General features: G+C 46.5%; 1 protein-coding gene across 1 annotated transcript in view; it reads left to right on the top strand.

Moving 5' to 3' along the window:
• Positions 1-19,609, top strand: part of LOC135513383 (dedicator of cytokinesis protein 1-like) — a 1,066,221-nt gene that overhangs the window by 668,554 nt on the left and 378,058 nt on the right. The window contains 4 exon segments of the mRNA XM_064936309.1: positions 1,830-1,927; positions 5,907-5,996; positions 9,613-9,713; positions 10,808-10,936. Coding sequence (XP_064792381.1) covers positions 1,830-1,927; positions 5,907-5,996; positions 9,613-9,713; positions 10,808-10,936 — 418 coding nt within the window.

Below are 19,609 nucleotides of genomic sequence, written 5' to 3' on the forward strand. Positions count from 1 at the left end.
TGTCTCGTATAGTGGGTCTGTTGGGTCTGTTATGTCTCGTATAGTGGGTCTGTTGGGTCTCGTATAGTGGGTCTGTTGGGTCTGTTGGGTCTGTTATGTCTCGTATAGTGGGTCTGTTGGGTCTGTTATGTCTCGTATAGTGGGTCTGTTGTGGTAACATCTGTCCTCTCTTCCGTTTGTCTCGTATAGTGGATCTGCTGGGCCTGCTGAAGTAACATCTGTCTGTCCTCTCTTCCGTTTGTCTCGTATAGTGGATCTGCTGGGCCTGTTGTAGTAACATCTGTCTGTCCTCTCTTCCGTTTGTCTCGTATAGTGGATCTGTTGTAGTAACATCTGTCTGTCCTCTCTTCCGTTTGTCTCGTATAGTGGATCTGTTGTAGTAACATCTGTCCTCTCTTCCGTTTGTCTCGTATAGTGGATCTGTTGTAGTAACATCTGTCTGTCCTCTCTTCCGTTTGTCTCGTATAGTGGATCTGTTGTAGTAACATCTGTCTGTCCTCTCTTCCGTTTGTCTCGTATAGTGGATCTGTTGTAGTAACATCTGTCCTCTCTTCCGTTTGTCTCGTATAGTGGATCTGTTGTAGTAACATCTGTCTGTCCTCTCTTCCGTTTGTCTCGTATAGTGGGTCTGCTGGGCCTGTTGTAGTAACATCTGTCTGTCCTCTCTTCCGTTTGTCTCGTATAGTGGATCTGTTGTAGTAACATCTGTCTGTCCTCTCTTCCGTTTGTCTCGTATAGTGGATCTGTTGTGGTAACATCTGTCCTCTCTTCTGTTTCTCTCGTATAGTGGATCTGCTGGGCCTGTTGTAGTAACATCTGTCCTCTCTTCCGTTTGTCTCGTATAGTGGATCTGTTGTGGTAACATCTGTCTGTCCTCTCTTCCGTTTGTCTCGTATAGTGGATCTGCTGGGCCTGTTGTAGTAACATCTGTCTGTCCTCTCTTCCGTTTGTCTCGTATAGTGGGTCTGTTGTAGTAACATCTGTCCTCTCTTCCGTTTGTCTCGTATAGTGGATCTGTTGTAGTAACATCTGTCTGTCCTCTCTTCCGTTTGTCTCGTATAGTGGATCTGTTGTAGTAACATCTGTCTGTCCTCTCTTCCGTTTGTCTCGTATAGTGGATCTGTTGTAGTAACATCTGTCCTCTCTTCCGTTTGTCTCGTATAGTGGATCTGTTGTAGTAACATCTGTCTGTCCTCTCTTCCGTTTGTCTCGTATAGTGGGTCTGCTGGGCCTGTTGTAGTAACATCTGTCTGTCCTCTCTTCCGTTTGTCTCGTATAGTGGATCTGTTGTAGTAACATCTGCCTGTCCTCTCTTCCGTTTGTCTCGTATAGTGGGTCTGCTGGGCCTGTTGTAGTAACATCTGTCTGTCCTCTCTTCCATTTGTCTCGTATAGTGGATCTGTTGTAGTAACATCTGTCTGTCCTCTCTTCCGTTTGTCTCGTATAGTGGATCTGTTGTGGTAACATCTGTCCTCTCTTCTGTTTCTCTCGTATAGTGGATCTGCTGGGCCTGTTGTAGTAACATCTGTCCTCTCTTCCGTTTGTCTCGTATAGTGGATCTGTTGTGGTAACATCTGTCTGTCCTCTCTTCCGTTTGTCTCGTATAGTGGATCTGCTGGGCCTGTTGTAGTAACATCTGTCTGTCCTCTCTTCCGTTTGTCTCGTATAGTGGGTCTGTTGTAGTAACATCTGTCCTCTCTTCCGTTTGTCTCGTATAGTGGATCTGTTGTAGTAACATCTGTCCTCTCTTCCGTTTGTCTCGTATAGTGGATCTTCTGGGCCTGTTGTAGTAACATCTGTCTGTCCTCTCTTCCGTTTGTCTCGTATAGTGGATCTGCTGGGCCTGCTGAAGTGGCGCTCCAACACCAGCCTCCTACAGCAGAACCTCCGACAGCTGATGAAGGTCGAGGGAGGAGAGGTCGTCAAGGTGAGAGGTCAAAGTCATTAGGTAACACAATATGACCCATTAGGAGTTTTTTAATTTTTAATTCTTTAACATTTGTATTCTTTAACCAGTTCGGCCCATTTGAGGTCAACTGACCAAGAAAGCAGCTTGGAACCCTGAGTTCTAGAGGGAGGGTTTGTATTCTCCTGTATAGAGGTTCCATTTTAGTATCTCACCCTTGATCAGTGTTGACAAGGCTCACTGTTGTACCTTGACACTCTTCCTCCCTGTAAATTCACATTTTTGGAATAAACTATACTATCAGTTTAATGACGGCTGTCTCAGGAAACATATCCCCTTCATGGTTGTGTGGTCTGGGGTTTCCGCTCACCAACCAAGAATTCACAAAATTTTGACAAACATCAAATTGAGAATTTGAATCCAGAATTCTGCAACAACAAAAAAAAATCCTCCATATTGTTAGGTTCTAAATTGTATTTTTTTTTATATTTTATTTCACCTTTATTTAACCAGGTAGGCAAGTTGAGAACAAGTTCTCATTTACAATTGCGACCTGGCCAAGATAAAGCAAAGCAGTTCGACACATACAACGACACAGAGTTACACATGGAGTAAAACAAACATACAGTCAGTAATACAGTATAAACAAGTCTATATACGATGTGAGTAAATGAGGTGAGATAAGGGAGGTAAAGGCAAAAAAAGGCCATGGTGGCAAAGTAAATACAATATAGCAAGTAACACACTGGAATGGTAGATTTGCAGTGGAAGAATGTGCAAAGTAGAAATAAAAATAATGGGGTGCAAAGGAGCAAAATAAATAAATAAATAAATAAACAAGAGGAAGAACTACTGGACAAATATGAAACGCTCAAACCAAGTTTATTCACCCAACGGGACGCCTGAACAGCCAGACATGTTCTCAACAGCACCAGTATATAGACCCCACTTAAGGTGAGGTGTCCTCCTTTTCTCTAAACATTACGTCTTTGGCAGGAAGTGAATTGATCTGGGTAATAAACTGTTCCTTCTCCCTTAATGTGACCTGACCCTCGGCCCCCATTCCTCACTACTCCACATCTCCCCACCCTTATTAAGTGACCTGACCTGACCCCCATTCCTCACTACTCCACATCTCTCCACCCTTATCAGTGACCCGACCTGACCCCCATTCCTCACTACTCCACAGCTCTCCACCCTTATCAGTGACTTGACCTGACCTCTGCCCCCATTCCTCACTACTCCACATCTCTCATCCCTTATCACTGACCTGACCTCTGCCCCCATTCCTCACTACTCCACATCTCTCCACCCTTATCACTGACCTGACCTGACCCCCATTCCTCACTACTCCACATCTCTCATCCCTTATCAAGTGACCTGACCTGACCTCTACCCCCATTCCCCACTACTCCACATCTCTCCACCCTTATCACTGACCTGACCCCCATTCCTCACTACTCCACAGCTCTCCACCCTTATCAGTGACCTGACCTGACCCCCATTCCTCACTACTCCACAGCTCTCCACCCTTATCAGTGACCTGACCTGACCCCCATTCCCCACTACTCCACATCTCTCCACCCTTATCACTGACCTGACCTGACCCCCATTCCTCACTACTCCACATCTCTCCACCCTTATCAGTGACCTGACCTGACTCCCATTCCTCACTACTCCACATCTCTCCACCCTTATCAGTGACCTGACCTGACCCCCATTCCTCACTACTCCACATCTCTCCACCCTTATCACTGACCTGACCTGACCTGACCCCCATTCCTCACTACTCCACATCTCTCCACCCTTATCACTGACCTGACCTGACCTTCATTCCTCACTACTCCACATCTCTCCACCCTTATCACTGACCTGACCTGACCTGACCCCCATTCCTCACTACTCCACATCTCTCCACCCTTATCAGTGACCTGACCTGACCCCCATTCCTCACTACTCCACATCTCTCCACCAAGAAGAAGGCTCTGTTGTGCCTTCTTCACAACGCTGTCTGTGTGAAGGGACCATTTCAGGTCGTCAGTGACCCTCTCCGCTGCTGCCCCGTCACTGTGGATGGGGACGTGCTCTTTCTGCTGCCCCGTCACTGTGGATGGGGACGTGCTCTTTCTGCTGTCCTCTGTAGTCTACGCTCAGCTCCTTGGTGTTGTTGACGTTGAGGGAGAGGTTATTTTCCTGGCACCACTCTGCCAGGGCTCTCACCTCCTCCCAGTAGGATGTCTCGTCAGTGTTGATTATCAGGCTTAACACTGTTGTCGTCAGCAAACTTGATGATTGATTTTACGCCTTTCATGGGTCAACACAGAGTACAGGAAGGGGCTGAGCACCCACCCCTGTGGGCCTCCCCTTGTTCAGGATCAGCATGGCAGAGGTATTGTTGCCTACCTTCACCTCTTGGGGTCGGCCCGTCAGGAAGTCCAGCACCCAGTTCCACAGGACAGAGTTCAGATCCAGGGCCGGAGCTTAATGATGAGCTTTTGCAATTGAATTGGGTCCTGGGTGTCTGTTAAGATTGAGGTGATATGGTCCTTAACTAGCCTCTCAAAGCACTTCATGATAATAGAAGTGAGTTCTTGGATTTGTCCGTAAAACACTCCAGCCAGCTAGTCTGCTCTGGGGACTCGTGTGCTGCGAGGGCCCGTGACGGTAGCTAGATGTGGTTTTCCTGGAAGCGAGGCATCGGTGTCTGCGATGTGGTTGGATTTGCCTTTTTATAATCAATGATTGTCTGGAGTCCCTGCCACATATGTCTCGTGTCTGAGCCGTTGAATTGCAACGCCACTTTGTCCCTGTACTGTCGTTTAGCCTCTGTGATTGCCTTACGGAGCCTAATGGAGGTCATAGCTGGTCTGTTTGTACACGTCCATGTTCCTAGTCACCATGTCATGGTTAAATTTGCACTTTAAGTTTTTGCACAAATGGTTTGGATAATTTGTAATCGTCACAGTGGTAACAACATCCTCCATGCCGGTAGCCTAGTGGTTAGAGCATGATCAAGCATAGCTTCTGATTGGTCAGACCAACGTTGAACAGTCCTCACCATGGGTTCTACCTGCTCAAGTCTCTGCGTATAGGTGGGGAGGAGCAGAATGGAGGCGTGATCTGATTTGCAGAAGGGACGACGGGTGGTAATGATCCAGAGTCTGTGATGCGCGTGTAGCACAGAGGATGTGCTTAGAATTTTGTTGACGTTTTCCCAAGGTTTCCTTTTATTAAAGGCCCCCAGCTACAATACATTTGATGTCAGCAGTTTCCAGTGTGCACATAGGCAGTAATGATAACCGAAGGAAAACTCTCTCGGGAGGTAATGTGGTCGGCATTTGATGGTGAGGTGTTCCATATCGGAAGAACAAAAAAGACTTCCTGTACGCTACCAAAATCACAACATGAGTTGTTAATCATAAATTCGAATCCCTCAGTCTTTCTTTTTCCCGGGGAGTTGTTTCTTCCTGTCCTCTCGATGGACGGAGAACCCCGCTGGCTGAATGGAGGGGGACAATACATCCAGAAGAGAGCCATGATTCCGTTAAACAGAGTATGTTTACAGTCCTCTCAATACATCCAGAAGAGAGCCATGATTCCGTTAAACAGAGTATGTTTACAGTCCTCTCGATACATCCAGAAGAGAGCCATGATTCCGTTAAACAGAGTATGTTACAGTCCCTGATGTCTCTCTGGAAGGTGATCCTCGCCCTGAGCTCGTATACTTTATTGTCCAGGGACTGAGTAATATGGCAAGTAATATCCTCGGAAGCAGTGGATAATATGCACACCACCCGAGTCTGACTAGGGGAATGAATGAATAGACAGACAATGAGAATGAATGTTCATGCATTTTTTTTTTCAATGACTTGTGCTTCTCAAATGGCAACCTATTGACCATATAGTGTACTGCTCTTGGCATAAGGGAATAGGGTGCTGTTTGAGACGTGGGCTTATATCCTCTCTCTGTTGTAACACGTTGTGTTTCTTGTCGTTGTAGTTTCTGCAGGACACCCTTGATGCCCTGTTTAACATTATGATGGAGAACTCAGACAGTGACACATTTGACACCCTGGTGTTTGATTCCTTGGTAAGTACAGGTTGTTTTTAAAACACACACACACATTAAATATTTGATTGTGTTCTTTTTCGTGTGTTAGGATATTATACTGTTATGCCAGACTGTGGCGGTGTGACCGTATCATACAGCTATGACTCTTACACATTACTAATGTATGCGTGTGTTGTCAAAGAGAAAGTTGACATGGATTCACAGTATCCCGTGTGGACAAACAGAATACAGAAAAGTTGTCCCAGATCGTCTCTCTGCCTCTGGTCTGCCTCAGGCATTGTGTGGTTTTGAAAGTAAATACACACCTTACCACCATTAAGGAATGTTAGCTATGTGCCAGAGACAAGACAGATCCCGGGTTAGTGACAACCAGAGTACAGGGAGGCCTACCTGTTGGGATGCCTACCTGTTGGGATGCCTACCTGTTGGGATGCCTACCTGTTGGGATGCCTACCTGTTGGGGCCTGTTGGGGCGCCTACCTGTTGGGATGCCTACCTGTTGGGATGCCTACCTGTTGGGACGCCTACCTGTTGGGACGCCTACCTGTTGGGACGCCTACCTGTTGGGACGCCTACCTGTTGGGACGCCTACCTGTTGGGACGCCAACCTGTTGGGACGCCAACCTGTTGGGACGCCAACCTGTTGGGACGCCAACCTGTTGGGACGCCAGCCTGTTGGGACGCCAGCCTGTTGGGACGCCAGCCTGTTGGGACGCCTGCCTGTTGGGACGCCTGCCTGTTGGGACGCCTGCCTGTTGGGGCGCCTGCCTGTTGGGGCGCCTGCCTGTTGGGGCGCCTGCCTGTTGGGGCGCCTGCCTGTTGGGGCGCCTACCTGTTGGGGCGCCTACCTGTTGGGGCGCCTACCTGTTGGGACGCCTACCTGTTGGGACGCCTACCTGTTGGGACGCCTACCTGTTGGGACGCCTACCTGTTGGGACGCCTAACTGTTGGGACTTGTTGGGAGGCCGACCTGTTGGGGCGCCTACCTGCTGGGGCGCCTACCTGTTGGGGCGCCTACCTGTTGGGACTTGTTGGGAGGCCTACCTGTTGGGACCTGTTGGGAGGCCTACCTTTTGGGACCTGTTGGGAGGCCTACCTTTTGGGACCTGTTGGTAGGCCTACCTTTTGGGACCTGTTGGTAGGCCTACCTGTTAGGGCGCCTGCCTGTTGGGAGGTTCTGCCTGTTGGGAGGTTCTGCCTGTTGGGGACATACCTGTTGGGACCTGTTGGGACCCCTACCTGTTGGGACCCCTACCTGTTGGGACCGCTACCTGTTGGGACGCCTACCTGTTGGGAGGTCTACCTGTTGGGAGTTCTACCTGTTGCGACCCCTACCTGTTGGGACGCCTACCTGTTGGGACGCCTACCTGTTGGGACGCCTACCTGTTGGGAGGTCTACCTGTTGGGACGCCTACCTGTTGGGACGTCTACCTGTTGGGAGTTCTACCTGTTGCGACCCCTACCTGTTGGGAGGTCTACCTGTTGCGACCCCTACCTGTTGCGACCCCTACCTGTTGGGACGCCTACCTGTTGGGAGGTCTACCTGTTGGGACGCCTACCTGTTGGGAGTTCTACCTGTTGCGACCCCTACCTGTTGGGAGGTCTACCTGTTGGGACGCCTACCTGTTGGGAGTTCTACCTGTTGCGACCCCTACCTGTTGGGAGGTCTACCTGTTGGGACGCCTACCTGTTGGGAGTTCTACCTGTTGCGACCCCTACCTGTTGGGACGCCTACCTGTTGGGAGTTCTACCTGTTGCGACCCCTACCTGTTGGGAGGTCTACCTGTTGCGACCCCTACCTGTTGGGAGTTCTACCTGTTGCGACCCCTACCTGTTGGGACGCCTACCTGTTGGGACGCCTACCTGTTGGGAGTTCTACCTGTTGCGACCCCTACCTGTTGGGACGCCTACCTGTTGGGAGTTCTACCTGTTGCGACCCCTACCTGTTGGGAGGTCTACCTGTTGGGACGCCTACCTGTTGGGAGTTCTACCTGTTGCGACCCCTACCTGTTGGGACGCCTACCTGTTGGGAGTTCTACCTGTTGCGACCCCTACCTGTTGGGAGGTCTACCTGTTGCGACCCCTACCTGTTGGGAGGTCTACCTGTTGCGACCCCTACCTGTTGGGACGCCTACCTGTTGGGACGCCTACCTGTTGGGAGTTCTACCTGTTGCGACCCCTACCTGTTGGGACGCCTACCTGTTGGGAGTTCTACCTGTTGCGACGCCTACCTGTTGGGAGGTCTACCTGTTGCGACCCCTACCTGTTGGGAGGTCTACCTGTTGGGAGTTCTACCTGTTGGGACGCCTACCTGTTGGGAGGTCTACCTGTTGCGACCCCTACCTGTTGGGAGTTCTACCTGTTGCGACCCCTACCTGTTGGGAGTTCTACCTGTTGCGACCCCTACCTGTTGGGAGTTCTACCTGTTGCGACCCCTACCTGTTGCGACCCCTACCTGTTGGGAGGTCTACCTGTTGCGACCCCTACCTGTTGGGAGGCCTACCTGTTGGGAGGTCTACCTGTTGGGAGGTCTACCTGTTGGGAGGTCTACCTGTTGGGAGGTCTACCTGTTGGGAGTTCTACCTGTTGCACTATATTGCAGACTAATAACACATTATATAGTTATGTATAATGTGTGTGTATAATGTGTATGTAACTTATAAACAGTGCTTTATAACACATTGTAACACTAATTAAATACTTTATGACATAGGTAAAATGTGTTTTTTAATTGATGCTCATTTGCAGTAGTAAGTCTAATAGATAACGTCCCACTTAATGATTAAAGTATTTGAACCATCAGACCGTAGTCTATACCACAGATAAGTGATATCACAGGGTGGATCGTTAGTTGGATATTACATTACACACACACACACACACACACACACACACACACACACACACACACACACACACACACACACACACACACACACACACACACACACACACACACACACCGTGCATGAGATCCTACAGCCCATGCATTTTCCTGCCAGACAGTCTTAATTACAACATCTCTCTCTAAAGCTGAACGAAGTCGTCGACCAAATATCTCTACATTAATAGAGCTATTTCTCCTACTATATAATATTAAATCATCATCCAGTGTCTTTTTGTAGCTATTTCATTGATTTGAACTTCTGCCAGACACAGTCTGAATTACAACATCTCTCTCTAAAGCTGAACGAAGTCGTCGACCAAATATCTCTACATTAATAGAGCTATTTCTCCTACTATATAATATTAAATCATCATCCAGTGTCTTTTTTGTAGCTATTTCATTGATTTGAACTTCTGACGCACCTTTAGTGTACAAAGCCTGTATCAGCAACTGTTATGTGATGTGGTTTTGTCATGGTCTACTTTGACTAGGTAATTACCAGTCGTCGACTCTTATCCAGAGTGAAACTACAGAGAGAAAGGACGTCTTAGATTATCGGGGGGAAGAGAATAGAATAGAGAGAAAATTGGCTTTTCATTATTTCCAATCTCATTTCATTTCCCCTCTCATCTCCTTTTTTTTGTCCATTTTCAATGAAGAAAGAAAACGTCTAGGTTTTGCCTCCCGACTCTTGTGACCGTACGGTTTGTGTTTGTAATGACTGTGTTTCTGTTTTGATTCTGGCAGGTATTCATAATTGGACTCATTGCAGACAGAAAGTTTCAGCACTTTAACCCTGTCCTTGAAACCTACATAAGGAAGCATTTCAGTGCTACTCTGGCGTACACGTGAGTACAGCTTATTGCTGCTGGAGAAATATACTGAGTGGACAAATCATTAGGAACACCTGCTCTTTCCGTGACATAGACTGACCAGGTGAATCCAGGTGAAAGCTATGATCCCTTATTGATGTCACTTGTTAAATCCACTTCAATCAGTGTAGATGAAGGGGAGGAGGCAGGTTAAAGAAGGTTTTCTTAAGCCTTGAGACAATTGAGACATGGATTGTGTACGTGTGCCATTCAGAGGGTGACTGGGCAAGACATGAGATTTCGGTGCCTTTGGACGGGGTTAGTGGGTGGCCAGGCGGACCTGGAATTGCATCGCTGCAGGGTCTTTCCACACTCAACAGTTTCCTGTGATTATCAAGAACGGTCCACCACCCAAAGGCCGTCCATCCAACTGGGATGCGTTGGAGTCGCCGTGGGCCAGCGTCCCTGTAGAACGCTTTTAAACACATGTTAAAGTCCATTCACTGACGAATTGTGGCTGTTCTGAGGGCAAAAGGTGTGTGTGTGATTGGTCCTTTTTCCTGGGAACTTGGCGTGGATGATGTTTTCATCATGCTGCTTCTTCTCCCTGTTGGAGCATAACCCTGTACCAAGGCCATGTGCATAACGAGGGACTCCATCGGCATGCCAACAGCTGTTAATAAATGCTGTGCGCGTTCAATGTGAACGAATACAACTGAACACAACGTAGGAGCGTCTCGGCGAGGTGGATTCGTAACGGGTTTCCAGAATGGATGATCAACTGCTTGAATTTGGATTTCACCAGGATGCGGACCAGGGTCCTGAACTACTATGTATATGATGCAGAGAAGTTACATGTACAGCTATATGAACAGTACGGTCTGTGTAGTGTATAAATACAACAATTACACACATCTAAACGGTAAAGAATGAAATGTATAAATATTAGGGATGAGCAATGTCGGAATGGCATTGACTAAAATACAGTAGAAGCTGACCAATGTTTTGAAGAGCTATGTAGAGAATGCACAGAAGGTGACAGAACAGCTATATATGTTTATGTATAATATGTAATGTGTGTGTGTGTGTGTGTCTGTGTGTCTGTGTCTGTGTCTGTGTATGTTCTTCAGGAAGCTGACCAAGGTTCTGAAGAACTATGTGGAGAATGCAGAGAAGCTGACGGAACAGCTGCTGAAGGCCATGAAAGCCTTGGAGTACATATTCAAGTTTATAGTGCGTTCCAGGGTCCTCTTCAACCAGTAAGTATACACACATACACCCCTACACCCCCCCCCCTACACACCCCTACACCCCCCCCCCCCTACACACCCCTACACCCCCTACACACCCCTACACCCCCCTACACACCCCTACACCCCCCTACACACCACTACACCCCCCCTACACACACCTACACCCCCCCTACACCCCTACACCCCCCCCTACACACCCCTACACCCCCCCCCCCCCCTACACACCACTACACCCCCCTACACACCCCTACACCCCCCCCCTACACACCACTACACCCCCCCCTACACACCACTACCCCCCCCCCCTCCCCTACTTTTTTATTTATTTTTTATTTCACCTTTATTTAACCAGGTAGGCTAGTTGAGAACAAGTTCTCATTTGCAACTGCGACCTGGCCAAGATAAAGCATAGCAGTGTGAACAGACAACACAGAGTTACACATGGAGTAAACAATTAACAAGTCAATAACACAGTAGAAAAAAAGGGGAGTCTATATACATTGTGTGCAAAAGGCATGAGGAGGTAGGCAAATAATTACAATATTGCAGATTAACACTGGAGTGATAAATGATCAGATGGTCATATACAGGTAGAGATACTGGTGTGCAAAAGAGCAGAAAAGTAAATAAATAAAAACAGTATGGGGATGAGGTAGGTGAAAATGGGTGGGCTATTTACCAATAGACTATGTACAGCTGCAGCGATCGGTTAGCTGCTCAGATAGCACATGTTTGAAGTTGGTGAGGGAGATAAAAGTCTCCAACTTCAGGGATTTTTGCAATTCGTTCTAGTCACAGGCAGCAGAGTACTGGAACGAAAGGCGGCCAAATGAGGTGTTGGCTTTAGGGATGATCAGTGAGATACACCTGCTGGAGCGCGTGCTATGGATGGGTGTTGCCATCGTGACCAGTGAACTGAGATAAGGCGGAGCTTTAACTAGCATGGCCTTGTAGACGACCTGGAGCCAGTGGGTCTTGTGACGAATATGTAGCGAGGGCCAGCCGACTAGAGCATACAAGTCGCAGTGGTGGGTGGTATAAGGTTCTTTAGTGACAAAACGGATGGCACTGTGATAAACTGCATCCAGTTTGCTGAGAAGAGTGTTGGAAGCAATTTTGTAGATGACATCGCCGAAGTCGAGGATCGGTAGGATAGTCAGTTTACTAGGGTAAGCTTGGCAGCGTGAGTGAAGGAGGCTTTGTTACGGAATAGAAAGCCGACTCTTGATTTGATTTTCGATTGGAGATGTTTGATATGGGTCTGGAAGGAGAGTTTGCAGTCTAGCCAGACACCTAGGTACTTATAGGTGTCCACATATTCAAGGTCGGAACCATCCAGTGCGGTGATGCTAGTCGGGCAAGTGGGTGCAGGCAGCGATCGGTTGAAAAGCATGCATTTGGTTTTACTAGCGTTTAAGAGCAGTTGGAGGCCACGGAAGGAGTGTTGTATGGCATTGAAGCTCGTTTGGAGGTTAGATAGCACAGTGTCCAATGACGGGCCGAAAGTATATAGAATGGTGTCGTCTGCGTAGAGGTGGATCAGGGAATCGCCCGCAGCAAGAGCAACATCATTGATATATACAGAGAAAAGAGTCGGCCCGAGAATTGAACTCTGTGGCACCCCCATAGAGACTGCCAGAGGACCGGACAGCATGCCCTCCGATTTGACACACTGAACTCTGTCTGCAAAGTAATTGGTGAACCAGGCAAGGCAGTCATCCGAAAAACCGAGGCTACTGAGTCTGCCGATAAGAATATGGTGATTGACAGAGTCGAAAGCCTTGGCAAGGTCGATGAAGACGGCTGCACAGTACTGTCTTTTATCGATGGCGGTTATGATGTCGTTTAGTACCTTGAGTGTGGCTGAGGTGCACCCGTGACCGGCTCGGAAACCAGATTGCATAGCGGAGAAGGTACGGTGGGATTCGAGATGGTCAGTGACCTGTTTGTTGACTTGGCTTTCGAAGACCTTAGATAGGCAAGGCAGAATGGATATAGGTCTGTAACAGTTTGGGTCCAGGGTGTCTCCCCCTTTGAAGAGGGGGATGACTGCGGCAGCTTTCCAATCCTTGGGGATCTCAGACGATATGAAAGAGAGGTTGAACAGGCTGGTAATAGGGGTTGCGACAATGGCGGCGGATTGTTTCAGAAATAGAGGGTCCAGATTGTCAATTTTGTAGATGACATCGCCGAAGTCGAGGATCGGTCGGATAGTCAGTTTTACTAGGGTAAGTTTGGCGGCATGAGTGAAGGAGGCCCTACACACCCCTACACCCCCCTACACACCCCTACACACCCCCCACACCCCTACACACCCCCACACCCCCCTGCACAGCCCTACACCCCCCTATACCCCTACACACCCCTACACACCCCCACCCCCCCTACACACCCCTACACACCCCTATACCCCCCACACCCCTACACACCCCTACACCCCCTACACACTCCTACACCCCCACACACCCCTATACCCCCACACACCCCTATTCCCCCTATACATGCTGTGTAATATACTACACAATGTGTTCAAACCCCTTGACTTATTCCACCTTTTTGTTGTGTTACAGCCTGAATTTAAAATGGATTTAATATCATTTTTCTCTCTCCCATCTACACACAATACCCCATAATGACACATTTTTGTGCAAATGTTTTGAAAATGAAGTACAGAAATATCAAATTTTCGTAAGTATCCATACTCCTGAGTTATAATCTCTGCCAACAGTGATTCCAACTGTGAGTCTTTCTGGGTAAATCTCTAAGAGCTTTGCAGACCTGGATTGTACAATATTTGCACACTATTCTTTTTTAAATTCTTCAAACTCTGTCAAGTTTGGTTGCTGATCATTGCTAGACAGCCATTTTCAAGTCTTGACATGGATTTTCAAGCCGATTTCAGTCGAAACTTAAACTTGGCCCCTCAGGAACATTCAATGTCATATTGGAAAGCAACTCCAGTGTCGATTTGACCTTGTGTTTTGAGGTTATTGTCCTGCTTTAAGGTGAATTAATCTCCCAGTGTCCTTTGGACTGAAGCAGGTTTAGCCTGTGCTTACCTCTGTTTTGTTTATTTTTATCTTAAAGATCTCTCTAGTCCTTGCCGATGACAAGCATACCCATAACATGATGCAGCCAATACCACCATGCTTGAAAATATTTAGTGTGGATTTGCCCAAAACATAACTCTTTTGTATTCAGATGATAAAGTTAATTTCTTTGCCCAAGGTTTTGCAGTTTTACTTTAGTGCCTTATTGCAAACGGGATGTATGTTTGGAATATTTTATTATGTACTACAGGCTTCCTTCTTTTCATTCTGTCTTTTAGGTTATTATTGTGGAGTAACTGCAATGTTGTTGATCCATCCTCAGTTTTCTCCTATCACAGCCATTAAACTCTGTTACTGTAACAAGTCACAATTAGCCTCATGGTTAAATCCCTGAGTGGTTTCCTTCCTCTCCTGCAACTGAGTTAGGAAGGACGCCTGTGTCTCTGTAGTGACTGGGTGTATTGATACACCATCCAAAGTGTCATTAATAACTTCACCGCTCAAAAGGATATTCAATGTCTCCTTTTAATTTGTTTTTCCCATCTACCAATAGGTGCTCTTCTTTGCGAGGCATTGGGGAAAAACCTCCCTGGTCTTTGTGGTTGAATCTGTGTTTGAAATTCACTGCTTGACTGAGGGACATTACAGATAATTGTATGTGTTGGGGGAGTCATTAAAAATGTTATTGCACCCAGAGTCCATGCAACTGATTATGTTACTTGTTAAGCACATTTTTTTACTCCTGAACTTATTTCAGCTCGTCATAACAAAGGGGTTGAATAATTATCGACTTGTTATTATATCTAAAAACATAATTCCCTTTTTACCATGAATGGGGTGTTGTGTGTAGGACCGTGACACAACGTCTCCATTGACTTCATGAACACATTGAGGCTGTAATACAACACAATGTGGACAAGGTGAAGTAACGTGGATACTTTCTGGAGGCCGTAAATCAGGCTGATTATGTCGCCGTTACCCTGTGAAAATAGTGCTATAACTAACTATAACTATAACTACCGCCCTACAGTAACTACCACCATACAGTAACTATAACTAACTATAACTAACTATAACTATAACTACCACCATACAGTAACTACCGCCATACAGTAACTATAGCTACCGCCATACAGTAACTACCACCATACAGTAACTATAACTAACTATAACTACCGCCCTACAGTAACTATAGCTAACTATAACTATAACTACCGCCCTACAGTAACTACCACCATACAGTAACTATAACTAACTATAACTATAACTACCGCCATACAGTAACTATAACTACCTCCATACAGTAACTATAACTAACTATAACTATAACTACCTCCATACAGTAACTATAACTACCGCCATACAGTAACTATAACTAACTATAACTATAACTACCGCCATACAGTAACTATAACTACCACCATACAGTAACTATAACTAACTATAACTATAACTACCTCCATACAGTAACTATAACTACCACCATACAGTAACTATAACTACCGCCATACAGTAACTATAACTAACTATAACTACCACCATACAGTAACTATAACTAACTATAACTATAACTACCTCCATACAGTAACTATAACTACCACCATACAGTAACTATAACTACCGCCATACAGTAACTATAACTAACTATAACTATAACTACCGCCATACAGTAACTATAACTAACTATAACTATAACTACCTCCATACAGTAACTATAACTACCGCCATACAGTAACTATAACTACCTCCATACAGTAACTATAACTAACTATAACTATAACTACCTCCATACAGTAACTATAACTACCGCCATACAGTAACTATAACTACCTCCATACAGTAACTATAACTAACTATAACTATAACTACCGCCATACAGTAACTATAGCTACCGCCATACAGTAACTATAACTAACTATAACTAACTATAACTATAGCTACCGCCATACAGTAACTATAGCTACCACCATACAGTAACTATAGCTACCGCCATACAGTAACTATAACTAACTATAACTATAACTACCGCCATACAGTAACTATAGCTAACTATAACTATAACTACCGCCATACAGTAACTATACCTATCACCATACAGTAACTATAACTAACTATAACTATAACTACCGCCATACAGTAACTATAACTAACTATAACTATAACTACCGCCATACAGTAACTATAACTAACTATAACTATAACTACCGCCATACAGTAACTATAGCTACCACCATACAATAACTATAGCTACCGCCATACATATAGAGATCCAGTAGGTTGTATAGGTAGAATAGTTCAGGCTAGTTTCAGTCCATTATAGAGATCCAGTAGGTTGTTTAGGTAGAATAGTTCAGGCTAGTTTCAGTCCATTATAGAGATCCAGTAGGTTGTTTAGGTAGAATAGTTCAGGCTAGTTTCAGGTCATTATAGAGATCCAGTAGGTTGTTTAGGTAGAATAGTTCAGGCTAGTTTCAGGTCATTATAGAGATCCAGTAGGTTGTATAGGTTCATCATGTGACTAGCCTACAGGATGTCCTCAGATGTATTCAAATTTGTCAGAGGGAAACTTTTGTATGGTCGATCATCTTTCTCCCAGGTTGTGAAGTTGCTCATTTGGTATTGCGTGTTGCGTAGTGTAATATATGACCCAGGTCTAATTGAGTGTGTGGCGTTTGATTGGTTTTCCTCTGCTGGATAGAGGACAGGGTGTTTTTCAGCTCCACAAATTAGACCGGGGATGGTCCTCTAACTGGGCCCTAGTCTACTGCTTGGAGGAGACAGACAGACAGGGTTCTCAGGGCACAGACAGACAGACAGACAGACAGACAGACAGGGTTCTCAGGGCTCTGACTGGCCAGTGGAACACTTCTGACATGATAGATGAGGCATTCCCTCTATTTCCTCCTTGGAGGTGAAGATGATGCCTGGTTGGTTGCCTGTGATTGTTTTTTCTGGTCTGTCCCTGAGTACCGGCCTGTCTGACTGGTTGGTTGCCTGTGATTGTTATTTCTGGTCTGTCCCTGAGTACCGGCCTGACTGCCTGGTTGGTTGCCTGTGATTGTTTTTTCTGGTCTGTCCCTGAGTACCGGCCTGACTGACTGGTTGGTTGCCTGTGATTGTTTTATCTGGTCTGTCCCTGAGTACCGGCCTGACTGACTGGTTGGTTGCCTGTGATTGTTATTTCTCTTCTGTCCCTGAGTACTGCCTGGTTGTGTCTGAAATGACAACCTCTTCACTATATGGGTCCTGTGGGCCCTGGTCAAAAGTACTGCCCCGTAGTGAATAGTGTGCCATTTTGAACACAACCTCTGAACCCTGCTTTGTAGCACCACATGAGAGGAAGGAAGGACGATTTCAATAGTTGTTGTGAAACCGCACAGTGGTGCTTCAAATCTCATAGTTTCTGCCTGTAAGCCCCCTCAACTCAAGTGTCTATTCCCTGTCTGTCTGCCTGTCTGTCTGCCTGTCTGCGTGTCTGCCGGTCTGTACTGTCGGTCTGTACTGTCGGTCTGTACTATCTGTACTGTCTGTACTGTCTCTGTCTGTACTGTCTGTCTGTGTTATACAGACTCTCATCATGTAGATAGCAACCCCCTAACCTGGCTTCAAATAGTAGTGGCTTCCTTGCACCACGCAAAGCTCAATCAAGCACATCTATATTGTTTGAAATATATCAAATACTGGTATGGCAAACCTGCATTACCATGTCTGTGTCTGGAAGTAACAGTGTAAAGTTGGATCTGGAAAACCCCCTCGAAACATGTTTTGTCCCCCATCAGCAGTGTAGCAGGAAGTAACCCCCTCTAAACATGTCTTGTCCCCCAGTGTAGCAGGAAGTAACCCCCTCTAAACATGTCTTGTCCCCCAGTGTAGCAGGAAGTAACCCCCTCTAAACATGTTTTGTCCCCCCTCAGCAGTGTAGCAGGAAGTAACCCCCTCTAAACATGTTTTGTCCCCCTCAGCAGTGTAGCAGGAAGTAACCCCCTCTAAACATGCCTTGCCCCCTCAGCAGTGTAGCAGGAAGTAACCCCCTCTAAACATGTCTTGTCCCCCTCAGCAGTGTAGCAGGAAGTAACCCCTCTAAACATGTCTTGTCCCCCTCAGCAGTGTAGCAGGAAGTAACCCCTCTAAACATGTTTTGTCCCCCTCAGCAGTGTAGCAGGAAGTAACCCCCTCTAAACATGCTTTGTCCCTCTCAGCAGTGTAGCTGGAAGTAACCCCCTCTAAACATGTCTTGTCCCCCTCAGCAGTGTAGCAGAAAGTAACCCTCTCTAAACATGTCTTGTCCCCTCTCAGCAGTGTAGCAGGAAGTAACCCCCTCTAAACATGTCTTGTCCCCCTCAGCAGTGTAGCAGGAAGTAACCCCCTCTAAACATGTCTTGTCCCCCTCAGCAGTGTAGCAGGAAGTAACCCCCTCTAAACATGTCTTGTCCCCCTTCAGCGGTGTAGCAGGAAGTAACCCCCTCTAAACATGTTTTGTCCCCCTCAGCAGTGTCGGAGCAAGTAACCCCCTCTAAACATGTTTTGTCCCCCTCAGCAGTGTAGCAGGAAGTAACCCCCTCTAAACATGTCTTGTCCCCCCTCAGCAGTGTAGCAGGAAGTAACCCCCTCTAAACATGTCTTGTCCCCCTTCAGCGGTGTAGCAGGAAGTAACCCCCTCTAAACATGTCTTGTCCCCCTTCAGCAGTGTAGCAGGAAGTAACCCCTTCTAAACATGTCTTGTCCCCCTCAGCAGTGTAGCAGGAAGTAACCCCTTCTAAACATGTCTTGCCCCCCCCCCCTCAGCAGTGTAGCAGGAAGTAACCCCCTCTAAACATGTCTTGTCCCCCAGTGTAGCAGGAAGTAGATTATAGAATACGTGTGTTTTACTCAGTGACACTCCAGAGATGGTAGACACACATCATTCGTTTTATTCCCCCACAAAGCAGCTTGTTTTTATAGTTTCGTTCCCGTTTGGGGAGATTTACATGCGTTGTGTAAGGGATTGGGATACAAGCCATGTTGTGGGGATGAGAGAATAGAGGCATTTACTGTAATCTCCTGTCTTGCACCGTACACAGAGTTACAGGGATGCAGTTCCAGGTTCTGCCTCCATACTAACTGTTACAGTCCAGATTCCTCCATACTAACTGTTACAGTCCAGGTTCCTCCATACTAACTGTTACAGTCCAGATTCCTCCATACTAACTGTTACAGTCCAGATTCCTCCATACTAACTGTTACAGTCCAGATTCCTCCATACTAACTGTTACAGTCCAGATTCCTTCATACTAACTGTTACAGTCCAGATTCCTCCATACAAACTGTCACAGTCTAGATTCCTCCATACTAACTGTTACAGTCCAGATTCCTCCATACTAACTGTTACAGTCCAGATGCCTCCATACAAACTGTCACAGTCTAGATTCCTCCATACTAACTGTTACAGTCCAGATGCCTCCATACAAACTGTTACAGTCCAGATTCCTCCATACTAACTGTTACAGTCCAGATTCCTCCATACTAACTGTTACAGTCCAGATTCCTCCATACTAACTGTTACAGTCCAGATTCCTCCATACTAACTGTTACAGTCCAGATTCCTCCATACTAACTGTTACAGTCCAGATTCCTCCATACTAACTGTTAC

Source organism: Oncorhynchus masou, chromosome 24 (assembly GCF_036934945.1).
Source record: "Oncorhynchus masou masou isolate Uvic2021 chromosome 24, UVic_Omas_1.1, whole genome shotgun sequence".
Classification (NCBI taxonomy): domain Eukaryota; kingdom Metazoa; phylum Chordata; class Actinopteri; order Salmoniformes; family Salmonidae; genus Oncorhynchus; species Oncorhynchus masou.